General features: G+C 42.8%; 1 protein-coding gene across 1 annotated transcript in view; it reads right to left on the reverse strand.

The window, feature by feature from the left end:
- Nucleotides 1-24,891, reverse strand: part of CRB1 (crumbs cell polarity complex component 1) — a 140,574-nt gene extending 115,683 nt beyond the window's left edge. Inside the window, exon 1 of the mRNA XM_044432255.1 lies at nucleotides 24,864-24,891. Coding sequence (XP_044288190.1) covers nucleotides 24,864-24,891 — 28 coding nt within the window. The remainder of the gene's footprint in view (nucleotides 1-24,863) is intronic.
- Between the last annotated feature and the right edge of the window lie 1,001 nt (nucleotides 24,892-25,892).

Raw genomic sequence — 25,892 nt, forward strand, 5'->3', positions numbered from 1 at the left:
TTTAGGATCAAGGTAGGAGACAAGCAGACAGCTGCAACCTTCAATAAGGTCATGCTTCACATTTGCCCCATTCGCTGTTTTAATTAAGTATGATTAGTGAAATGCCATTTGAAAGTCTAGCCAGGCAACTGGAAATAAAATTCATACCAGGAGCATGGAGTGAAAAATGAGCTTTGTGAGGCAGGGATGCAATTGGAGCTCTGAGCATGAGAGACCCAACTTTAGCCAGGAAAACATTTGCTTTGAGAAGGAGCTCACCTAAAAGTAGAGCTGATTGCGGAAGATTAGCAGAAATGAAGCATGCAGTGGTTGGAATGAGGGAGGAGTAGCACATTGAGGGCTTGATTGCTCACTCTGATGCTTGGGGAAACCTTGGAAACAGCTAAAACATGTGTTTCCCTGTGCGACTGAGGCTGCAATTCTAAATCCATTATTGTGGGTACCTTGGAAATCAGCCGTACTAGATCACATAGCATTTTTAGGGGGCTGAAGGGAAGGAGGAGGTAGCAAAATCCACTCCCATCAATGCAATTTATCTCAGCCTAAAAATGGATTCAAACCAGGGCCTGGCTCAAGGTGGATCTTCACTAGCCAGTCACTAATGACTGGGCTCAGGAAACATGATAACCCTCACTCAGGGGTTGAACGCGGGAGTCATTGAACTGTGGGTTATTGTGCTATCTGGACTGTTAGCTACAAACAGGCCATGGCTTGTTAACCATGGCTTGCTAACTACAAATGGCTCATGAAGAGAACCCATGGTTTGTTGGGTTGTGAACTGCAGGTTTTGTTCACCATATTTGTTAGTGCAGCTGGAATCAGATGATATGCTAGCCCACATTTCAACAGTCCATATTCAACCCTTGTGTGCTGGTTATCTTGTTGTCTGAAGAGTCCTTCTGTGACTGCTTTGGTGACATTACTAATTTTGACTGCTGACCTTAATACACAATAGGCTGGTTCACATAATCACAGACAGTTAAACAAGCCAACATTGACCTAATTACCCATGTAGACCAACATTTCGCTAATTCTCTCACCCAAGTGTGCTTGTGTTGTCTGAACATTGGCAGCATAGCTTTTTCAAGGAAGAAGCAAGCCTCTAATAACCTGTAAGCAGACCACACGTTATTTGAGAACAGTTCCCGCCCTCTAACAAGCCATGATGCTTGTGTTCCAATGACATGACAAACTGAACCTGGGTGGGTTGATTGTACCGTGCAAGTGCATGCATTGAAGATTGAACAAGCCATGGTGGTTTGTTTAATCTTCAATGATTGTGGGAACCCGATCATTGTGTGATCTGAGGCAACAGGGACACGTAGCCTCCACTAGGGTCTGAGCAGACACACCAAGACTACCCCACATGATCAACACAGCCGTACTAATGTTGTATGGTTTCATAGAACAGAAGAGTTGGAAGGGACACAGAAGGCCATCAGGGTCAACCACCTGCTGTCGCAGGACACCAGTTTACCATCATCCTGCTCAGATGACTGTCCAGTTGCATCTTGAATGCCTATAGTGTAGGAAAGCTCATGACCTCTCTAGGCAGCTGGTTCCACTGTCACTTTGCTCTGACAGTTAAGAATTTTTTTCTGCTATCTACCCCGCATCTGGTTGTCAAAACTTGAGTTGATTGTCCTGCACTCTGTCCTACATGTCCTACACTCTGATATCCGGGAGAAGAGATCTTGATCTCCCTCCTTGTGACAGCCTTTGTGGTACTCACAGAGGGATATCATTTCCCCCTAAGTCTTCTCTTCTCAAGGTTGTACATGCCCAGTTCTCTCAGTCTCTCTTCATAGGATAATGTTTCCAAACCCTGGATCATTTTTGTTGCCCTCCACTGGATCCTTTCTAGTTTTTCAACATCTTTTAAAATTTTGGTGCCCAGAACTGGACGCAGTATTCTAGATGAAGTTTGACTAGTGAATAGTATGGGGAAACTATTACTTCTTGTGAGTTGGAAGTAACACTTCTATTAATGTATTTGCCCTTTTTGTGACTGCATCACATTGCTGGCTTTTTCAGAGGCTTAATTATATTATTTAAGGGGTGCCACACAGAGGTGAGTTGAGACCTGTTTTCCCCTGCAAAGGAGGGCAGGACACGTTCCAGTGGAGCAAAGCTCAGGGAACCAAGGCACAATTTGGATGCCAGGAACTACTTCCTGACTATTAGGACCCCTAGGATATGGAATGGGCTTCTAGGGGAAGTGGTTGAAGCCTCATCGGTGAGGGTATTTAAGGACAGGCTGGATATGCACATGGAAAGCATGTCATTAGTAGAGTTGCCTGGAGCTGGGAGTCAGACTAGATGGCCCAGGACTCGCTCTGCTTCTGTTTCTATGTTCTATATTTCTATTTATGGACGGTGCACTGCCTTCTGTGTACCAGAAGGAACTCTCTTGGCTTATAATGAGCTATAGAAATTAGCCATGCTTTGAGCTGATAGTGCGTCTGTATGGGAACCATGTTAGCTTGGATGGCCATGTCATTCCCAGGGCACCCTGCACTGGTGGCCAGAATTCCAGTCAGTGGCTCTCCTGCTGGGGCTGGCACCGCCACAGTCTCGCAATTACCAATTAACAAAAAAAAAAAAACAATGAAAAGGAGATAAATTTTGGGGACAGGGAGGACAGGTGCTGCCATGGAAAGCTTTCTTTCCCCCATCTCAGTCCTCTCATGTGAAATGCCTCTTCAGAACCACTCAGGCCTTTGAATGGTGCTCTTAATCTGGCTTTTCCCTGCACATGAAATAACAGTGTCTCTCATTATTGAAATCTAAAATGACACAGCTAACATGAAAGCGGGGGTTTTGCTTGCTTGCTTGCTCTGGGAGGGGGAAGGCTTGGTGATCAACCTACTGGTACAGGAGTGCATGAATGTAAGTGGACTCTGATGCAACAAGTACATGTTGAAAGGTCATAATCCATCAAGACAGTTGTGAGATTAGTTATCGTGTTCCCACTACATCTACCCAGTCCCCTTTGTGGCCCAGTGATTCTCTGGGTTGTCCACCATGAGGAAGAGCCTCATTTTGCCCTGAACTGAAGCCACGTGCAACCATTTTCAGGTTTTTCGACCATGCAAATAACAATCCTGTGGAAGGAAAGAAAGAGGCCATACCAGTTGGCCTGTTCTGTGGAAGGAAAGAAAGAGGCCATACCAGTTGGCCTGTTCTCACCCTTGTGAGCTCTGCCGTCTCCCCTTCCAGAGGGGAATCAGAGGCCAAGTTGACCCTTGCTCACCTTTACAGATGTTTCTGCCCCAGATGTCTGGACGGCAAGTGGTGAGGTCAGCGAATGGGCAGAATCTCAGTAGTCCAATTGCTATTCATGTGATCTGCGCACTTCAAAAGTGCTTCAGTGTCTCTGCATTTGCCAATATTTTCCTCTTGTTAGCTTTCTCTCTATAACAGATGTAACTTGTAAAATCCTTAAGGCAGAGATCTGCCTTTTCCTTAGGTTACTTTGTACAGCATCTTGCACATGAGTTTTGCTACCATGTGCAAAACACCTTATGCAAGGCAACATATATCTCCCCAGTGTGACCTGAGCCAGAGTCTGTCACATTGTGGAAGCTCAGGCTGCAATCCTAAGCACAACTACTTGGGAGTAAGTTCCACTAATCAATGAACAGAGTCAATGTGCGACTCTGAAATTTGCACGTGTCTACACAGCTGAGCCAAACTGAGCCAAGCAGAACCAAATACCCTACTCAAATTAAATAAGGTCCATATTTAATATACCTTTGTTTTTCTGTGTCCTTGGTTTACAGCTCCCAGAAGAGCAAGGCATGCTTTTTCTGCTGAACAGCCTGAAATCTATTCTGTATGCCACTGTCGCTGTAATCGGGCTGGCTTAAACAAGGATAAGTTATTACCCTGCTGTCACTTCTGTGTCAGTTCTCCTAATTGTTCCTCGAATACATGTGCATATGTGTAGGTTTATTTTCTGGAAGCTAAACTTAGTGTAAGTGCATAATGGATACTTGCAGTAACCTCTGAAAATACAGCTGATAAGCATTACATTGCAAGAAGGAATCAGTCACCCATGAAGGCACAGAAAAACAGTTTTCACTTCACACTCATTCAAACCAGGGAAGAAAAGGCACCCAAGGCTGAAAACGCAGCAGGTGAGTCAGTGTCCCGGATGTCTGAGCCACTGGCATTCTGTGTGAATTCGCTGCTGGAAATAAAGGAACAACTCTAAAGCGTTCAGTGCTGCAGATCATCCACCCTAAAATAAAAGTAAGCCCTTTCTGCCTTTTCCATTTATCCATTGTGATGGGGCACTATGTATGTGTATACATATATATATATATATCGAGCATAGATCAATTGTTGAGCATCTGATCCTGTTGCTTGTGAGTATGAATACGCCTGAGAATGTAGTCTACATTTTATAGGGCATTTTCCAAGGGTTAGGGAATATGGTGGCAAGAAACTTCCACGTGAGCATTAATGCACCTAGGAAGGGTTGGGGATTATGGACTGGATCATCCTCATAATGCACATAGAACAGAATCTTCTGCACTTCTCTAATCCTACATAGGATGTCCATAAACCTCTGAGTCTGCTGGGTTATGGGCATTCCAGCTGGGATGCATCCTAAGTTTGGAACGGCTCTTAATGATACTTTCCCAGGAAGCCTGTGGCTAATGGGGTGGGATAGAATAAAATCAAATGATAAATAAATGAATTATCATGATTAAAATTAGCCTCATTGATTAATCAACTAAAGGTTCAAGGCCAGACAGTGGGGAAAAGGCCTGCAATTGATGCATCTAACTCAAATGACTTCAGTTATTGGGTGGTATAGAAATAAAATTGTCATTTTTTAAAAAAATTCTCAGCATGATCCAGCTGGGAGTTGTAGAGCTTTTTACTGTCTAAACATGCAGAGGATTGTGCCTTAAACCTTTTGTGGACTGACGTCCTGCTTAAGCCAGTTAAAGCTGCTGGTCCTCATTGTCTGCATAATAGAGGTCAGCTGAGGCAGGGAGCATGATGGTCGCTCATGACTTAGTGCCCTTAGCTCACACATGCAACACAGGCAGGTCTCTTCATTCACTGAATTTAATTTCTTTCATTTCCTTGTCACCCAATAGCCTAAGCATTCTGGATGGTTTACAAAGCTTAAAAATGGATTTTAAAAAGCATATGAATGCAAACATATAAACATGAACACGTTTTAAAAAATCTTCCACAATAATACCATTCAAGACCTGATGAAAGAGCTCTGTTCTGCACACTCTAGGTTTTTTTCTATTTTCTATTTTTTCTATGCATTTGTATATGTTAAGAAAATAAAAATTAATTTTAAAAAGACCTGACGAATAACCTCAGCAGATGTTGACAGACACCTGGGAGAAGATATTAATTTGGTGACAAAAAGATAATCATGTGGGTGCCAGGTGGATCTCACTGGGAAGAATATTCCATAATCTGGAGGACACCACCAGGAAAGCCCTTGCCCTTGTTTCAACTTTCTGAACTTCCTTTGCAGGAGGAAACTGTGGAAGGTGATGAATGCAGCACATGGGCAGGTTCATGCTGGAAGAGGCACTCCTTCAGATAATGTGGTCCCAAATCATACCAACTCACAAACAGCGAGGTGTGATGGACTATGCAGCAAGTGTTGATATTTCAAATATACTAGGGAAAGAAGAAACTATAGGGAAGGACTTTGGGTGAATAAGGGTAGTGCTTGCATCAGGAAGATGTGGATTCAAATCTTTCATCCTTGATGCTCCTTGGCTTGCTATAAACAAGTCCTCATTTTTCTGTCTGACGTACCACACTGGGCTGTTGTGAGGCTAAACAAGCACAGCTCTCTGCATGCCACCCTCAGCCTCTTGGAGGAAGAGTGAGAATGCATGGATTGGATTCAAAGTGTGGATGTCTGGATTGTGCAAGGATACTTTAGAGATCTGTGTAAATAATCTAGTATAGGAACCAGTGAGAAACTACAGAAATCTGGGTGCCAGTGCATAAAGAAATGGAGGGTTGAGTAGAAAGTGAAAACCTTTTCAAGGCTGCCAGATGGCATTGATACATGCGAACAGATGTGCACACATAGACAAATAAAATTGCACTTGCCACACTCATTTTACAATAGGTCAGCTCTAAGACTTCTTTTTCTTTTCCACACACAAAGAGGGCAACAGATAAGCAACCTGTGACCCTCCGGATGTTTTTGTCTGTAATCCTTGACTACTGGCCATGCTGTCTGCAGCTGATAACGAGCTGGAGTCCCACAGTGTCTGGAAGGCAACACTGCTTTAGAAGTAAAGGGATTGAGATATAGTAATTGTGAGTCTTAACTCCACTCCTTTCAGTAATCCGGTGTAATGCCCTAAGGAAATCACTTAGATGTAATTGCTTGGAAGTCCCAATTATTTGGACTAGCACTGTTTCCAATGGACAAAACTGTACCTTAGAAGCACATTGGAACACTGCCCCCAGTCTGGTACAAATAAGAGGACAGAGACAAACTGTTATTTGGATGAGAGGAGGTACTAATGGAAGAGAATGCAAAGAGCTGGGATCTCTTCCCTTATTATCTGGGTCTGTCTTCGTATAGTTTTCTCTCTTTCTCTCTCTGGAATTTCAGAAGCTATCTGAGGACACAGGCTGAGACAATTTGCACTGAGGGTTTCTCCTTTTCTAAATCTACAAAAACAGGCTAGGGCCACTGAATATCTTCCTAGCTGGCATGTTTGTCTACATTCAGTTAATGAGGGTCAGCAGAAGCACCCAATCTCAGGCGCTCATCAGCCAAACAAAGGTACTTGCTTGCCATTGCTGGGAAGCCGTGTTCCTGTTCTCCATCGTCCTCATAAGCCAGGGGGTATTCATCAGCCAGAGCAAAACCCATGAATCTCTTTGTACGCAGAGCTTTTATCCCCCACAATAATTAGGCATTAATTAAGCATTTGTAAAGTGACAGAAATTGTCCTCTAGAGAATGAAAAGTCCCTTTTTTATGAGGAGGTGGAGGGAACCATTATATGCCTCTTGCTCCAAGAAGATCAGTTCCAAAATGAAAAAGGAAAACAAAAGTGCATGGCTTGCATTATTAATAAAGCATGAAGTATTATTTGAGTTGCCCTGCATGGGAGATGAAACCGCTGAAAATATATTTAAATTTGCTTTTTGAATATTTTAAAAACCTTGTGTCTGTGCTCAGATGTAACATTTGGAGTCGCATGGCATTTCTTCAGCTTTCCCTCACAAAACACAATCAGTTGCAGTGAAACCCGGACAATGTCGTCTGGCGTATGGGGGTGGGGGCAGGATCTGATCCAAAGAGGCCAGGGTCTCTCTGTGCATTGGCAGAACACGGTCTGGAGACCTTCACTGGTGAAGGTTTGCACAGCACAGAGACCACCACTATGGCTTGCTAATGGGCATGCATTAAACTTATGCAGAAGGCAAGTGCAATCGCTGGCTGAAAACTTGACAATTCTATGCATTGGCCTTCACTTGATGGATCCCACTCTGTCTCAGGCATAACACACCAAAAACAGCACCACTATTCATATCTGTTTTATTTTATTTAAGATCTGTAAGAGACGGGGAGAAAGAAAGGAAATTACAGCAAACTCTTCTTTGGTAGTACCATTTCTGATTATAAGGCTGCATTCAGATGATGTTGTCGTCTTCCACGCAGGATCCTCCTGTTTCCTTGCCATCTTTGGAGGATCAAGAAACCGCATGCAGAGAATGACCCTATGAGTCCTAAACATCGTCTGGGAGCTCTCTGAGGGAGTGCCTGTCTCCTTATTTACTGACCCGATCATCCTCTGAGGCCTTCCTCTGTGTCCCTTTCCCTAATGAAGTGAGGGGGAAGATGGCAAGGGTCTTTTCAACCATAGTGCCCCAACTATGGAACGCAATCCTGTTGGAGGTTCAGTTGGCGTCCGCTCTCCATTGTTTTAGACACCAACTAAATATGCTTTTGTTCCTTTGTTATTTTGCCAGGTGAATTTGTTGGTGTGTGATTTTAAATGGTGATTTAAAATATTTTGTGTTATTAAATGCTGCTGCCTTTTATGATTCTATGAATTTACACTAGATGTTGATGCTACATTTAATTAGCTTATGTCCTCTTTAACTTCTGATCCTGTGTTATGATATTTACCTTATTTATACATTTTATCAATTTTATTAGTTGTCTTACTTAATGGTTGATTTTATTGTTCATTAGTTTTATGGTATATTGTGTAATCTGCTAATGGGATGACATAAGAAAAGAAAGAAAGAGAGAGAGAGAGAGAGGAAGGAAGGAAGGAAGGAAGGAAGGAAGGAAGGCTGGCATGGAAAAAACTGCACTGGCTTGGAAAAGTGACTTTAGGGAAGGACTAAAGGGGGTATTCCAGGGGCAGAGATGTGGGGAGGCTGGGGCAGAAAATGATGTATTGCCCTGCTCCAAAGCACCCCAAGTAAATAGCTGAAAATGGTGTCTAGTCGACATGCAGAGCAGGAGGAATGGGAAGGCAAAGATTGTCTGCACCACTTCCCTCACCCTACCTAGGATGTCCATATCCACTGCGTATGGCAGTCCGCAGGCATCCAAACTGGATGGCACCCTAAAGAGAAGAAGACAGAATAGCTGCACAGTGCCTTCTGATTGGTAGTGCTAGGAGTCCGGACTATCCAGAAGCAACACGGGTGGGAAATGACCCTTTTGAATGCTTCCTGCTTCTCAAATTCCCTGAATATGGAAAGTTGTATTGCCATGTGGGCAGCCTGGCATGGACCTTTTCCCTGATATGCTAGTTGTCTATGTGCAATGAGTGTTTGATGTGTACCTGCTGCTGCCTCCGAACTCTGAAGTGGTACAATCCAGAAGAGTTGCACCCTTCTCTCTGCTCTCTGTTTATGCTGTAGCCTGCAAGTAAAATTAATGGGTTATTGCATACAAGAACTGCTCATTTCATGAAGTGCAGCCACTTAGAGTAATGTCATTTTTGGTTCAGTAACTGGACAACATTTCTGTCCATGTTGAGAAAAGGAGAGACATTTCTCAGGCTTTGCAAGATATGATCCAGATTTTGCATGTGAGATCCCTTTCTACTTCAATTTGGCAGCAGATATATCACAGAGATGAAAGGAGGAACCCAAAGAGGAGCAGGTTACACAAGAAAACAGTGTGTGAGAGGAGAAAGACAGGTGCTAAACATTGGTCCCATGTTGCAGGCTGGCCTTAACAACTGATCCTATGAAAGGCTGATGGCTGTAGCTCTAATATCCCAGTGTTGCCTAAATGATGGTTCCTTGCCCATAATTTTCTCTCAGTGGAAAACAGTTTATTGTTTAAGAAATGGTTTAAATAAAATCATTGGCCATGACAATTAGGACTAATGGTTATTGGGAGTGCAATCTGGAAGGCACAGGTTGTTTAATCTGTGGAATAATAACTCACAAGATATGGCTCACTCTACCTACATATGTAGTCTAAGTATCTGCTGCTTGGAGATACTTTCCTTCTAAACCAAGATGTTCCATTCATTACTATGATAAGCCAGGAACAATTTCCAGAAGTTCAAAAGTAGCAGTCCAAGCAAAATGACACCAGAAGTTTAGCATCACTAATAAAAGAGCTAGTGTGACTCCACTCTCACTTGCTCTTTCTCTGTGGAGCATCTCAGTAATTTTGAGCCCCTGGACATCATGGTCATGCGTCTGCACCTCTCTGCACTCAATGTATTACAAAAGGACCCAGCTTAAATGGTAATGTGTCCCCTGCTCATTCTTCTTGACTTCTCCAAAAGCCCTTCCCTGTGTCTTTGGATCTGTCTCTTCTCACCCCATCCTTCACTAATACTAGTTCCAACAGTCCCCTTCATCAGGGTAGCAGTTACTTGGTCAAACGGCAGCAGAGGGAGGTGGGAAACAGAGCTAATCCAGCATGGCAGCCTAGAGACCACCTCCACTGGGTTTTTCCTCTCTCTGAACTGAGTCAGCCAGCACATGGACTGCTATTCTTCGTTAAGAATTGGTGCCTGGTTGTTTTCTCTTCCTTCCTCATGCCTGTTCCTCTTATGTAATGTCTCCTATATACTAAGCACATGAGCAGGGACAGTTTCTTCTTTTTAATGATGGTATGCAAAGGGGAGTTAAAGTGGGGTTAACATAAAAGCAGGGACCTTTTATGTGGCTGACAAATTTGGGGGCTTGGTCCACGTGTGGTATATAAGGTTGTGAGGATAGCAAGAGGGAATGTTTGCTATTTTCTCAGTCTTATCTTGATAGGGGCAGGGAAAACAATAGAGTTAAAAGCTGGTAAATGAAGAATTAGTGTGAAATTATTCTATATGAAGGAAAACAGTGAGCACTTTTGCCTACAGAAGCATAAGAAGGTGTGGATCCCCCTTGTTAAGAGTAAAAGATGATGTTGATCACTCTCTTTCTTGGATGAACACTTGCATAGTATGCACCTGACCACCTTTTGGAAATCATTGTACAGGCTCCTTGCTTAGGATAAGTCATCCTTTGAGGATTGATAGGCAAAAGACTAGGCATACCTTTCGGTTACACAGAATTCTCCATCAAGCGAAACAGCTCAGTAATGTACATTTTGTTCTCACTGCTGAGTGAAAGATTGGCTTTCATGAAACAGTAATAGCTGACAAGACAGAGAACTGACTATTTGAAAAGGGTTCTACCACTCAAAAGTCCTTCTGATTAGAAAGGTTTTTGTTAGAGAAATTTAGTTTTCGTGTTAACTTTGGTGCAAACATGGCGTCACTTATAGAATTTGTTATAATGAATTAAAATTTGGCTTTAATCCTGTATTTCCTTTCATGCCTGTGAGCTACCCTGAGCAGCTTTTCTGGCTAAAAGCAGGATACCTTTGGAACAAGAAATGCAAAAAAATCCACCTCGGTACCTGCTGCTGTTTCTGAAGCTTATTTTTCAGAAATCTGTCCTGAATTCAGCTTTTGACTCTGTTTCCTAAGCAGGAAAGCCACATAGAATGCAAACAAAAGGAGTTGGATTCTGACAAGTGACTTTGCTTTTCTATGCATATTTGCTTGGAGAAAGTTCCACTATGCTCAGTAAGACCGACTTCTGAGCAGACATGTAAAGGATTATGTAGCCCATAACTATATTGGGTGCAGCAATCCTATGTATACTTACTAGTGAGTAAGTCTTATTGAATTAAACGGGATGCACGTCTGAGAAGGCATGTGTATGATTGCATTCTAAGTGTAAGTTAGGAATTTAGGGAATCATGCAACAGTATCCAACAGAAGTGCTTTACCTCTGCTGATTCTGTTGTGCTTGTGGGACACGCTCCCACACAACCAAGTATTAGTGCTTCTAAAAATGCTCCCTTTGGGAATGGGAGCTCCACTGATTTGCCCTATTACCACTCATTTCCAGGGTCATTTTGAGAAGCTTCAAACCACAAGCGGCACAATCTGCAAGCACATAGACATAGTGGGATGCCACCTATAGAAGCCAATGGGACAAGTTAGACATGACTTGCCCTATACTTTTCAATGGGAACTAAGTGCAAACAGATTTAGTCTGGTTCCATCCCATTGTTCCCTTTCATATGTAGCTATATTTTCACAAAAACTGAACAGGATTCATGACAGAAGAAAGTGTTGTCCTTGAAACCAAGACGCACGGAGCACCTTCTAGATTCAAAAGCAGGAGTAGAAATCCTCAGACCTGTAGAATCAACATCAGCCTGTCCCTTCCATTTCCAAATGGCCCTTTGCAGCCTCCCCTCAGTTCAGGCAGTGACACTGAGCCTCTTTCAGCTGAATTCAGTTTTGGAGAAGCTCTGAGTGACAACTTACAGGGCTGTAGGACAAACAGGGCAACCTAATATAGCAACATAGTTTAACTTCAAGTTCTGATTGCTCAGTAAATAAGTCTTAGCAAAGCCATTTCAACCTTTTGGAATGGAAAAAAGTGTACAAAAGCATGAAATTATCTATGGTTGGGGGAAAAGGGTGGTGACTTTCTGGAGGGCCTAGAAGACCATACTGGGATCCTTCCTGGGTCTGAGGTCCTGCATCTCTGCATTAAGGTGTCTCTCATTGTGTCTGTGTATACATAATGGTTTCCTTTGTCAATTTGAGTAGTGCTTTCAGAGAAGGTAGCCCAGTTTAGTTCTTGGGTTTCTCTTAAAGAACAATGTAGTTGTAAGAACTTGCCATTGGCAAGCACTTTCCCAACCAACATACTCCAAAGATAGCTGGTGTGGACAGCTGTTGGTAGAAATGTTTGAGTCTGTGTATATTTTGCTCCTTACTTTATTTGGGAAATCATTGTAGACTCCCTGTTTAGGGCATGTCATCCTTTAATGATTGATGGAGAGAAGACTATGCACACTTTTAGGTTACACAGAATTCTCCTTTGGGCAAAACCGCTCAATAACAGACATTCTGCTATAAACATTGTGAGCTCAGTTGTTATTATCCTGGCCAGAAAGTTACTCAGATATCCACATCTAAACTTTATCTTCTTATGATTTATTTCTTTGCGTCATGCAAACATCTCTCAGCATCTGCTTTACACCAGACTATAAAACTATGTGAGTAACAACAGTCTGATGGATATAGCAACAGAAGGTGACCCAGATTACACAGTGCTGTACACTAATGCCAAGTCTTCTTGTTTAATGGCAGCTGCCGTAAGCTTGTCTGATTAAGATTCAGATTTGGCAGCACAAATCAACACAGGCTCTTCAGGAGTGTGCGTGCGCACGCACACGCACACAGTCAGTTTCAAAACCTGTTCAACAGACCCTTCTCTTCATAAACATGCTTCAACCTTGCCAGCTGAGCCCCTTTAAATTTGATGTATTGTACCTGCTGTCGTCTATATGACAAAATGATGAAAGAAACCCATTTTGAAGGCCTCCCCAGCCACTCCACATGCTTCTCTACAAAGTGGGAGTTTGCGGGAAAGGGCTTTCTTTCTGAGGGAAAGGAAACAGCAATTATGGCAAAGTCACTTGCTCTTCCTAATGGAAGGTCATGTTTACAGAGGCAAAATTAACGACACAGTGACATTTCTTGGAGCTCTCCTTGGCTCTCAACCCTTGCTCCAGCTGCCCCCACAAAGCTTTTCATGAGACAGCTTTAAGCGCCTTTCTTTTTGGACAGTTCTAAGAATGGCACTGTCAAAAACTGATGTGAGAAACAAATGAAAGACTTGCAGCAGATGGCAAAGCAAAATTAATTGTTGCTGATTGTTTGGCTTAGTTAACATGTTAAACCATTGAGCTTCAACTGCCTTAACCATCTTTTAAACAGATATATAATAAATGTCCCTGCAAAGCCATGGCAAAGTTTAATAATGAATAAACAGGGATATTCCTGATCAGAATAACCTTTTATTGCCCAAATGCTTCTGCCTTGCTGAGCATCCAGGACCGCTACATCCTTGAAGCCCATCTGCCGTGTGGGTTTCTCTAACTTAGCAACTCCTCTTTTGACCTTTTGTTTGACAAGGTCATCTTTGGAGAGCCCTGCAAGAAGCATTCGTCTGTTTACCTAGACACAGGACTTAGCAAAAGTGATGTAAGAAAGAGCGAGAGAGTTTACTTACTTTTCCAGTGGATGAGAAGCAAGAGACTGAGGTAGAAGAGGGGAGCGCTAGTCCTCGATCCAGCCATAATCTTCGCCCTGATGGAACATTCTTCTTTCAAGTTGCCAGTTACCCCGTGGATCAGGGGTTGCGTTTATTGCTTCCTATGCCTGACCAGAGTGTAGCACAGCAATTGAGGCATGGCCCCTGCTGCATGCCATCTCTGTCCCTTGCCAGCATGCAGGCAGTAAACCTGAAGAGTTCGATTTAAAAGGCATTTGTGCTTGGCAAGAATTACTGTAGAAGCAGCAGCAGCACTGGGTGATGTCTCAAACCTGGTGCAGATTTTGCCACTAAGTGGACTGGAGCCTGAGTTGTCTCCCTTGGTTTATGAAGAGTTCTGCTACCGGAGAGAGACAGGATTCTCAAACTGCACCCTGGGATAGTTTTCCCCAAGGCTTTCCTTTCCTTCTCCACTGCAAAACCCCCTTACAGCTCCATCTCCTGCCCCCAGTGTTATACCAAAACACCTTTGATAATAAGATTTTGCATATATCTGAGCAATAGCCTGTACAAAATGGACTAGGCAAACAGAGCTGTTGCTATTTTTACTGGAGAAAATGCGAAAGCTAGTTCTTTGAATTGCTTTGAACATTTTAAATGGATGGGGTGTTGCATCCCACCATAGAGAGAGGGGCCTGAAAGGCTGAGCAAGCTTGGCTTCAGTGAAAACCCATCTTTTACATCCATGCATTTGTAATTGTACAAGTCAGGGCTGTAACAAAATGTTGCAACACGAAGTGTTCTTGTTCATTCTTCCAGTCCATCAGCCATGGCACCTTCCTTCTCCCTTCAAGATTTCTGTTTCCTCCTCCCCTACACTCTGCACTCCAGTGACTAATAACCATTCATCCCCTGGCCATGGAAGGAAGCCATGCTCAGCTTTCATTGAGCTGTTTCCACAGCCTCAGAGGATTCCCCACTCCTGCTTTTGGTATTTCTACATACCTTCAGGCTCCACCAAGCCTGCTGATACCTCCTTACCTGTGTTTGTATGTGTAGGGGGCGCATTTTGCCTACATATCCATCAACACCCCCAGAATGAGCAATAGAAAGATAGGATTATGATATATACTCTAACTATTCCTACTTCAAAAACTCCAAGCTTTTTGATACTTGCTCCTATTTTGCATGCTTGGGATATGTTTGGAAGGCACTTTGTTAAAATCATTAGTGCAAGTCTCTGGGTATGTCATTTCAGTCTGCTTTTGCAGGGTTCTGGAAGTTACCTTACTTATCAGGGCAGGGTAGATACCTCTTGATGCTTGTGGAACATTCTTTGGTGGCTGGTGGAGGTCAGGTGTGATGAACCCAGAGAGGGTTTTCACCTCCAGGGATGTAACTCTTGTACACCCTCTGAAAATCCCCAGTGTCCTAGGATGCTTCATGTAATGACTAAGGGCTGCAGGGTTGTGATCTAAAGAACCAAGAGAAATAGTGTCAGCAAGAGATGAAGTCTGAGGTCTGATTAACAATTAAAAAATGACAGATCACCCCGTCCAGGAGGTATCTAGCCGAGAGATTTGATTTTTAAGAACTCAGCTACATAATTGCTAATCTCATAACACAAATATGCAATATGTCCCTTAGATCATCCTTTCCACCTTTGGACTGTGTAACATCAGGTTTGAAAAAGCAATCCATGGGACTTTTGATTCCAAAGCGAAGGCAAACAGCTGAGTGAAAAACATCAGATTAATCACTTTCATGCAGAAATTCCCTGAGTTGCCTTACCATGACATACTCAACTTGTTCCCAAAAGGAGTATTTAACACCACACAGAGGAAAAAGGTAATTTGGCAGACCTGGACGTTCTAGAAGCTTTTGGTCTTCAAGCACATTTAGCAGTCATGAAATAAAAGGAGAGATCCTCTTATATGGACATGAAAAGGGAACGCTTGGGGATTTAAATGCCCTTCACATTAAGATCCTCAATGGCTCCTCCAGTCCCTGTCTGGGGACACATTTTGCATGAGATCCTGAGCATCCAGGTGTGCTGGAAATGGTAAATGTGTATCCCGCACTTTTTTGAAAAAAAGAGGATTTTTAATTTTTTGACAGCTAACTGTCAAAGCTTTAAAAGGTTAAGGTAAAGGTTTCCCCTTGACGTTAAGTCCAGTCATGGCTGACTCTAGGGGGTGGTGCTCATCTCCGTTTCCTGGCCGAGGGAGCCAGCATTTGTCCGCAGACAGTCTCCATGGTCATGTGGCCGGCATGACTAAACACTGAGGTGCACGGAACGCTGTTACCTGCCCACCGAAGTGGTACCTTTTCATCTACTTGCATTTGCATGCTTTTGAACTGCAAGGTTGGCAGGAGCTGGGATGGAGCAATGGGAACTCACCCCATTGTGCAGATTCAACCGACGACCTTTCAATCAACCAGCCCAGCAGCACAGCAGTTTAAACCACTGTGGATCCTTTTAAAAAGCACTTTTGACTAGTAAATAGGTGGTTTTGACTGGGACATACTGCTGTGTATGTCCCAGTCACCAAACCCCCTTTTCCCACTTGGAACCCATTTTACAACAAGCTACAATGGCTGTCAAGACTAAATTTTCCCTGGAAAATGGAGGTGGGTGCCTAATTGTACTTTGCTGAGCACCTAAAGGAAAAGGAAAGGTGCATTAAGGTCTGATAATCCTTTAAGATGGAAATTTTATTACATATTTTTACAATGAATTTTAATTGACCTGTTATTGTTGTGAGCCGCCTTGAAACTTATTTTGGTATAGACAGGGTATAAATGCTTTAAATAAATAAATAAATAAATAAATAAATAAATAAATAAATAAATAAAAATGTGTACCCAAATTGGGACTGGGGGGGGAGACAAGGATCCTGACAAAAAGGGGTTCAGCTCTTCCCTAACCCCCCTTTTTGCATCCAAAGATCCCTTGAGTTTTTCAGCTATTTAACAACCCTTATTTTGCCATTACTGGGGTTCACCAGAAATGTATATTAGGGTTATTGGGAACCATTTAGGGTTATTAGGAACCATTTAGCACCTGGATTGCATGTACCAAAACTTGCAGGAACTATCATTTCATTATTGCTCTGTACAAATGGTGCTACTCTTTACATCACTGTCCTAAATAGGTCTTAAACGATTATTACATGTTTTTTTCTGAATTACTGCTGAGTTAATAACAATTAATTTTATCAAACTATGATGATGCTTTTTCTAGATATGGCTCAGTAAATAAATGGGTAATTGATGGACAGCATATACGTTAAGTATGTCACATATTTGGACATTATGCTTTCTTCTTTACTTTCTTGGGCTACTCAGAGATGGCCTGTAGTTGATGGCAGAGAATACCACCTAACCAGTTTTCTTTAACCTAAACATGCCCAATTTATTCCTGCTGCCTTCCAAATATGCAGGGTTAAAATCTCAAACTGCCCCCAAGTACAGTTTTTGACCACTTTATGACAGAAAAAAAGACAAGTGAGGGGGTAGGGGATGTGAAAGAGGTTTATAAAATCATGCCTGGTGTGGGGGAAAAGTAGGATGAATGAAAGGGTTTCTGGGTTTCTGCTGTCTCTTGAAATATCAGAACCCAGACAGTGGAGCCTGGCCGCTCCCATTTCAATGGTTTATCCACTCTGGGACTTTTATCCACTCAGTGTCCTTGGTGCTGAACCTACCTTCAAATAACATCAGCTCCATGGACAGCTCTTTAAACTTGCAGATAACACTCTAGAGTGGACACACTGCCTCATTGACACAATGAAACTGAATGGTGGGAAATGCAAGTCATGCAATGAAACTTAGAGTCTTAGAACAGGATCAGATGTATTAATGGAGAATAAAGCCACCAATGGTTTCAGACTATTTTTGGGTTTCAGGCTATTTGAAGTATCTTGTAGTTATCATGCCTTTTCTGTGGGGAGTAGAGTTGGGAACTCAGTGTCCTTGTGTGTCTGTGCATGAAAGATTGATTATCTGGACCAAAGTGGGGGTTTTTGATCGACTGGTTGTATTTATGTATAATATAGTAACTTGATTGGAGGCTGCTACTAAGGGAAACTCAATGACATTAATTTTATCTTTGCCTCTTTTACTACTAGTTTGATGGCAGGACCAATCCTACTGTTGGATCTCCTAATAAGAGTTGCTAAATGAGCTGCATAATATGGACATAAGATGGCTATTATCAGTACTGGATGCTCATAACTCAACTATTATTATGCCTAAAGTACATCTAAACTGTGATATATTTTCAATGAAATGGGATGTTGTAGCATTGAAAGCAAAAATGATGAAACGGAAGCTGTTGCACTTCAGGCACAGTTGAAAAGGCAAGATTCACTGGAGAAGACAGGGAAAGTTCAAGGCATAAGAAGAGGGAAGCCAAATGCGAGATGATTGAGTCCATAAAGGAAGCCACAGTTGGGAGTTCACAAGAGCTGAGCAGGGCTGTCATGGGCAGGACATTTTGGATGGCACTCATTCATAGCATCACCGTAAGTAGGAGATGACTGGATGGCAAGTAACAACAAAAATATTAGAGCATATTTTCCTTCTTTACAGCTGTTTCCTTTATTCTGTGGATCTCTGTGAGCACAATGTATCTGTGGAAAAATGTGGTACAAAAATAGGCCGACAATGGCTAGTTGAAAGGACCCTGTGCCACCTCCACAACGGGAAACAACATGCCTCTACATGTTGGAAAACAGGAGTGGGAAGGGACTATTGCCCTCATGGGCTGCTTGCAGGATTCCCATATGTGACCAGTTGGCCATTCTGGGAACTCAGTGCTGGCCTAGACAGGTCTCCGGTCTGATCCAACAAGTTCTTGACTTATAGTTCTCTGCATTCTTAAGAACTCTTGGGAATTTAGAAATTTATACACTAAGCTCAGCCAGACTAATACTATATACTGTTTTGGCTGTTTTATTATTTTGTAATGTTAGGAAAGCAGATACCCTAGGAGAATACTTAAGCAATACTATTTGCATGAAGATAATAAAGGCTCTAAATGTAATTTGGCTTTGAAAGGCTTTTGAAATCATGCAATTTGCTCCCTGTTCCACTTCTCATGTGTTCAGCTTCCTCAGGTCAACGTCTCCACTTCGCAAGATGCAGCCTCAGGACTCTTAGACTGATGATTACTCATCTTATAGTGATTGCCTGAATCTGCTTCCTACTCAGAGACTCCATGTAATTGCTCCTGAAATTTTACTATTAAATATCTAATACGTTTTCCTGATGGAATAGCTATTTTCTAACTCTGAAATATCTGATTATCTCAATTTCTGTCTTCCCTTTGAGGCAGTGGGAGGAAAGGGATTTTGTTTCATTGCTGATTTTTTGACCCAGACACAGCTAAATGGTAATATTTCTGACATGGAAGATAACTGGTACCCAATTGTGTTTGTTTTCTGTGTTACCTGCACAATTATGATTGTTCCTTGCTGATGGGGCTTCTTGCACACTCGGGCCACATTCAGACAACATGACGAGCCATGATGGGTTTTTACCATTGTTGGTCTGTCATGTTGTCCAAACTCAGTTGTGGTAATTCATCGTGGTAAATTTGGTCTTTGCACACCCCCTCCTTGCATCCCCTGCTCTTTCCTCACACTGATTTTCACTGTATTTGTGGGCAGGGAAAAACAAAAGGCCTCAGCACTGACACCGCTGTCCAGCATCTGCCTGCCTTCTCCCTAAGTCCTTCTCCTTCTCTGTGATTTTTCCTTTAACATGGCTATTTTTGGCTGTTTCCCTGTGAATAATCACGCAAGTTATTTTAAAACATCAGTGTCTGCACAGGTGTGTATGTGGTCAGTGGAGTAAAACACAAGAAGACTGAAAGAGTAGTACTTAGTGCACTCATTCTACTAGTGTGTGCCCCCAAAACACCAGCTGGGTTTTGGAAAAGATACAGACGCAACAGTGCCTTATAAGCAAGAGGGGTAGCTCCTGCCTGAGTTTGAGATCCATACAGAACCAGAACCAGAACAAGACCCAGACCCAAAAAACCAGGCCTACATTCTGTGGGTTAGCAATGGTGAAACTTTGAACTAGCAACCTGCTCATCATGGCAGGACATTTCTATATGCCTTCCCACTGTATGAAATGGAAGAGCTCAATTCTAGATTTGTTGAGAAGCAAAAGTGTCCCCCTCTTGGGGAGGCTGGTGATTCCTCTGTCAGTGGGGAACTCCTCAGCCATGGTGCTCCATGGCAGTGAACCTATTCTGGAGATGGAACTCAACACCATGGATAGCTCCTATACAGCTGAAATGAAAGCTGCAGTGGATGAGCAACCCAACCAGCCTTTTTGATTTATAGCTTGCCTTTTGACCCAGATCCGCGAGTTACTGAAAATTAATATTTATATTGAAATAGAATTCTATTGGGCTGTTTCTATTCTTTCTATTGCCTTTCATCTCATCTTGATCCCCAAAGTGTTTCCAGTACTTGATGCTGTGCTGCTTACTCCTCACCCCCTGAAAAAAACTGTGGGACTTTTCACTGCCCAAAATGTGTTTCACTGTAATCCTCTGTTCACGTACCTGGGTGCAATATTCCATGGGGCTTACATTAAATTAAATTAAATTAAATTAAATTAAATTAAATTAAATTAATTAAAGCTGTGTTTGCAGCTTTATTCTGCAAAGAGTCCTCCATGGTTTCATTACTGGAGCCTCATCAAACAGCATATTAGGCTGAAATAGCAACATGCATCAGTGCTGCCTTTTTTCAGGTTCTTTTATGAACACGTGCTGCAGCGCTTGTAAGACCTGCATTGGGTCAGTTAAAAGAAACTGCTGAATTCCAGAAGGGACTTGGGACTGCTTGTATTTTAGCATGTAAAGCACCTCTCAGGTTTCTTTTATGCATCACAGGCAAAAAGAAAGTGACTCTGCTAAGGTACTGCAGGAATCCCTCGAGAGCTGCAGAACTCGATATCATGAGTGATTTGGTTATCCTTACCTTTGATGTGTTCTTGCACAAAGAACATGTTTTCCCCCTTCGTGGTGTGTGGTTAATACCACCGGGAAGTGATTCTGCTGTCAGAGATGGATGCTAGGTCAGCCCTTGTCACTACAGATGAAAATCTTGCCATTAGTATTCTCCACCTTCCTACTAATGAACTGTTTAATCACTTAGTTGCTGTCTGTACTGATAATCCTCCCCTGTTGCCAAGGTTGCAGGAGGTTTTCAGAAGCGGGGAGTAATATTCTTAGCCGGAGTCTCCTGCATTGTCCATGTTAAGCGGACTGTGAACTTTTTACCTTTCAGAGATGGGATCAGCAACTAGCAGCCCTTGGGAAAATCTGGCATTCAAGAAGATGTGTCTTCCCAATTGTAGAAGCAAGAGACAGCATAGAGAAATCAATGCTTGTGGCACTCTGGCATGAGGATTGAGCCTTTGACCCAACATCCACAATTTTTGATTGTTTACAAGTAAGCATGCCCACAATGGGGCCAATGGGCACCCAAGTGCCTTCTACAATTCTCCTCACACCTATTCAGCTCTTCCCTCCTTCCCATTTTGACTTCATTTCTTAAATTTTCATTTATTTTTATGGAGGTGGCCATGCTTCAAAACACTACACTGCCCTTCAGCACCATCTTTATTTTGGTTGAACAGAGAAGAATTGGTATTTTGAAGCTCAGACCCCAACTTTGCTTTGTATTTTGGTTCTTGGGCAAATGAGTTTTCCTTCAGGACTGCCAGTTTGTCTTCTGGGAAATGAATGTTATGAGACCAGCCATGCCCACCAATAAACAAGCTTCCATGACAGCCGTTTTGTGAAAGTGCTCACAACACACTATTGAAGTGTCAAAGGTGCCCATCAACTCAGAAAGGTGTTCTCTGCTTCCAGGTGGCCAGGGATGTACCTTCCAGCTCCAGGGCTGGAGGTAAACTTTTGTACTTGTATGCCCAGGGCTGGTGGAAGTTACACATGCTTCACACCAAGTCAAATCATTGATCCACCCAGGTTCATATTGTTAATATTGACTGGACACAGTTCCCAGAAAGGAACTTTTCCCAGCTCAACCTGATAGTTCCAGGGAATGACTGAGACTATCCACATGCAAAACAGGGACTGAGATTGTGGGACTACAGCTCCTTCCCATTTGGGCCAAGGTAAACTTACATGCAACACAATTCTAAATACATTGGAAGCCTGCTTTCAGACTGATCCAGAATGAAAATACAATATGGCCACTGAAAATATCACAGTGTCATAAGGAAACCTCTTGTCTTAGGCCTGCTTTCAGATGTTAGGGTGAAAAGCATGACCCTTGAGAACACCATCTGTATGCCTTAAAATCCTATGAATAAGGCAGTGCATTTCCATAATAAAAGTCACATCTGGGAACATCTCAGGCAAATCCATTAGTCCACATTGACCAGGATTGTCTCCCCTGTGGGAGTAGATTTTCAGCATCTTCCTCCTACATGATCCTTTGATCTGGAGATGCAGAAACAGAACCTTCAACCATTGGCAGGCAAAACATCTACTCACACATTAAGCATAAGGGCTTGACCTTCAAAATTAACACTGATGGAAGCTAATTTGTCTGTTTAAAAAGTATGTGTTATAGTCATAGGACATTGATCAAATGAACTTGATCCAAGCTGAATGGTATATATAAAAGGGTTGAATGTGGACTTTATGCATGCCCCTCACCTATGATTCCAATCAGGCCGAACACATTCTGTGCCAAAAAGAGTCACCTTTTCTCTGGGTGCATAATAAGGTTGGGTCCCCAAATGCAATATTTATTAATATTCTAGAAGTACCATTGTCCTTTCCTTGTACTCTTTCATCATTTTGCCAAAACGGTGACCTTGCATCAATGACACAATGGGTCCAGACAACATATTCACCTTCACTGCAGCACAAGCCACCCAGTGTGGGTTAATCATCCAAGGACCCACAATGTGCCCCACAAATGACCAAGCATATCATGGGTTGTGGATCTCTTCTATCCCTCCTATCCTCTTGCAAGTATCCCAGGGGAAAGTCCTATTTCTGCCCCTACACAAACCCTTTTGTGACATCACATTTTTTTTCTTATTTAAACAACAACTTTTTTGCCTGAGATCATGAAGGTGGCTACTGCAATCCCCATTTTGGCAGCCAAAACTGACAATCTAGCTGACTTGCCAGACAGGAGGTACACAGTGGAGAAGATGGCCTCCAGAATCCCCCTGTCCTTCACAGGAGCCTTGTATGTTTCAATAAATAGGGTAAGTCACCTTGGGTTCTTTTGAGAAAGGTGACTCAAAAATTCAATCAATAATAACTTGGCACTCAAACGTACACATTTACATGCAAGAGCAATCCCTCCCTTTCTCCATTTTGTTTAAAATACGCTGCCATTTACCTTTAAGCATTAGTATAAGCTGGATTTTTAAAAACCAAAGGCACCAATTTATTGATATTTAAACAAAAAAATCCAACAGTCTAACAAGTTTAAAAGGAAAAAAAAAACATTTCATTGAGATGACCAGTTCCTAAAGCCTCTGCATCTTTGCACAACAGTCGTCACTTGAGATGGAGTACTATTTGAGATTTACCACCAAATCTCTTTCCTTCCTCTGTTCCTTATAATCAAACTTTCCCCAGTAACAATTACCAAGCAATCGAAAGGTGCAGCGCTTTATTAAGAGATCTGCGACACTGTCATTCCTTTCCTGCTTTAATTTGGGCTAGCTAAATGTATGGCTAAGTTTACAGCCTTCAACAATATCCTTCAACAATTGAATATGGCACTAGAGCATTCTCAGGAACATTTCCTCACAACTCCCAGGGTGCCCTGCACCTCTTCGTCTTTACCAAGTGCTCTTATTGGCAGCTGGGCTTGCTTGGAAGGAAAGCGAAGGCCTGCAGCTGCTGCCATCTTCATTTCCCAGGGAATGCCACAGATAGGGCTTTGACACATTCTTAGGAAATGAAGAAAGCCGGAGGCAGCAGGCCACCACTTGGAGCATCCAGACTCCAAGAAAAAGAAGAGTGTGTGCTTGCAGGGGAACTCCTGTCATTCCTATCTGGTATGTTGGAGACGAGGGAACAGTGGGAGAAAAGCTGGCTCTAGAGCACCGGGCAGTGGGGTGGGTGCTCTTGGTGGGTGCGAGGAGAACACTCAACTTGCTCCTCCTTCATGCTAGCTTTGGAGGGGTTCAGACCCCTTCATGGGAAGAGTGGCCTTGTGTTGTGTTCATCTCACCCTAGCCTAGTATCCTGTTGGGATGTTCTTGAGTGTGGGAACCCCAAATCCTCCATAATCCAATCCAAGGGAGGGCAGGAGGCTACCTGCCATGTTCCAGTGGGCCACACATGGAGTGGCCCTCCCAGCACCAAGCCACAGCATTGCACCGGCTGGTGGGTCGCTCAGCAAAAAGGGTGCTAGGAGCAAGATCAGCCAAAACCAAGTCTAGCCTTCGTCTTCCGATGCTTTGGACTTCAGCTCCCATCAGCTCAAACAAATGTGGCCTGTGGATTTTGGGAGCTGTACTGCAAGGCATATGAAGAACACCCTATTGGTGAAGGTTGGTTTAGACACAGGCTTACCACCTCAATGAAAATCGAGCCAAAATCCCCACGTTGGCCACAGCTAGTCAGCTTCGCTGTTTTGCCTTCTGTAAAATAGGTGCTGCGTTATATAATGGGTCGAAGTCCAAAAAAGAGGATGTGCATCAGGCTTCTTTTGAACGCAGTCTTTGCTTCCGGTGTAGAGGTTAAGCACAAATCCAAGTCTGATTGCCACGATGCTAATGGCTGCAGGGCCAAATGCGGTTAATAGATAGGAGGTCTTCAGTAGTCAAGAATAGAATATGTCAGGTTGTGCCCGAAAGTAGTATAAGTTAAATGTCCTCATATTGCCATAGTAACCTGATAACTAGCCTATACTTCCACTGTCATGATGGACATTTTCAGAAAACTAGCTATGATATCTTTGCCAACTGGCTGATTATTCATGTGATTCGGTGCAAAGGTTTATTCTGTGTCATTAATTTCTAATCTTGCTATATGAGAGAGGAACGAATGTTCTTTTTTTAAGAACAGCTCTTCTCATTATCATAACTTTCACGTCTGCCTTCACATTTGCAAGAATTGAGTGGTCAAGGTCAGTGTGAATTGTTCTCTCTGATCCTTGTTCTCAGCATGCAGATATTACATTCTATAAATTTGCTTCTGATTACTTTATGTTAAAAAAAAAAGGTAGACTAGAGGGACCTTAATTAGCACCCATCTATGGAATGCAATCCAGTTACCTTTCAAAAAGGTCTCCACTTCCGCCATGACAGCTAATGGCAGCGCTTTTCCAAAATTGGAAAGGGTAAAGTTAATTTCACACATGCATATGTAATGCTGGATGGCTGCATCAGCAGGTAACCATCTCCCTAGGTGCAGTATCAATCACGAACCCGAAGTGCTCAGGCAGTGCTTTGACTTTGCCACACAGACGTTTTAAACATCTGTTTACATGACAGCTGTGAGTCACTGGATGCAAGATCAAGCAGTGTGATATCAAGTGATGAACATGTACATGTGAATCAGTCTTGTTTGTGGATTGACTAAGTAGACTCCTTTCATGTTGTCCAGGGACTGGTTGGAGAATAAGGTGCAGTATCCAGTTATGTCCCAAATGCTAATGCTAATGCTGTTACTCTAGAATAAACCATCACTTGTGCAATTTAAAGGTCATTTAGTAGAACAAAGGGAACAAGAGGCTATTTGCCACTGATATTTGAATGAGATGGGCCCAGCTTAATTCAACAGATTCCACCGGGCAAGTGGAATGGCTGATCTTCCAACATGAATGGTCCACCTGGTGAGAATCAGTGAACTGTTGTAGTATTGGGAACTGTTACTTTGTGGCCCAAAACTGGGGGGTATAAAAGGTAGCTACAGCCTGTATTTGTTCCTTCCCATGTGGAAGAGTGAACAATGGTGGTGTCGGAAATTACTAGCTTGTGGCCCCATATCTGGTGCAACTCATGCAGGGCTGTCTTTCCCCCATGCTTGTTAGCTGGGGGAGACGGACCTTGCAGAGGTCTTAGATCTTTGTTTTGGTATTAGGGCTAGGAAGCAGCAGCCTCAGAGCTGGTGTGAAGCTGGGTTTGAGTCTCTTCAAAAAATACGTCTTCGACAGGCACACAGGACAAATAGAGAACCTCAAAAAATACAGGACAGTCCTTCAAATGGAGGATTGTCCATGCAAAAGAGAACCCCTGGCCACTCTAGGTGTGTGGGACTCAATAACCTCTCACCCTCCTGTCCTGCCCCCTGCATGACTGAGT

The sequence above is a fragment of the Varanus komodoensis genome, unplaced genomic scaffold, assembly GCF_004798865.1.
Source record: "Varanus komodoensis strain SLA01 unplaced genomic scaffold, ASM479886v1 scaffold24, whole genome shotgun sequence".
Taxonomy (NCBI): Eukaryota; Metazoa; Chordata; class Lepidosauria; order Squamata; family Varanidae; genus Varanus; species Varanus komodoensis.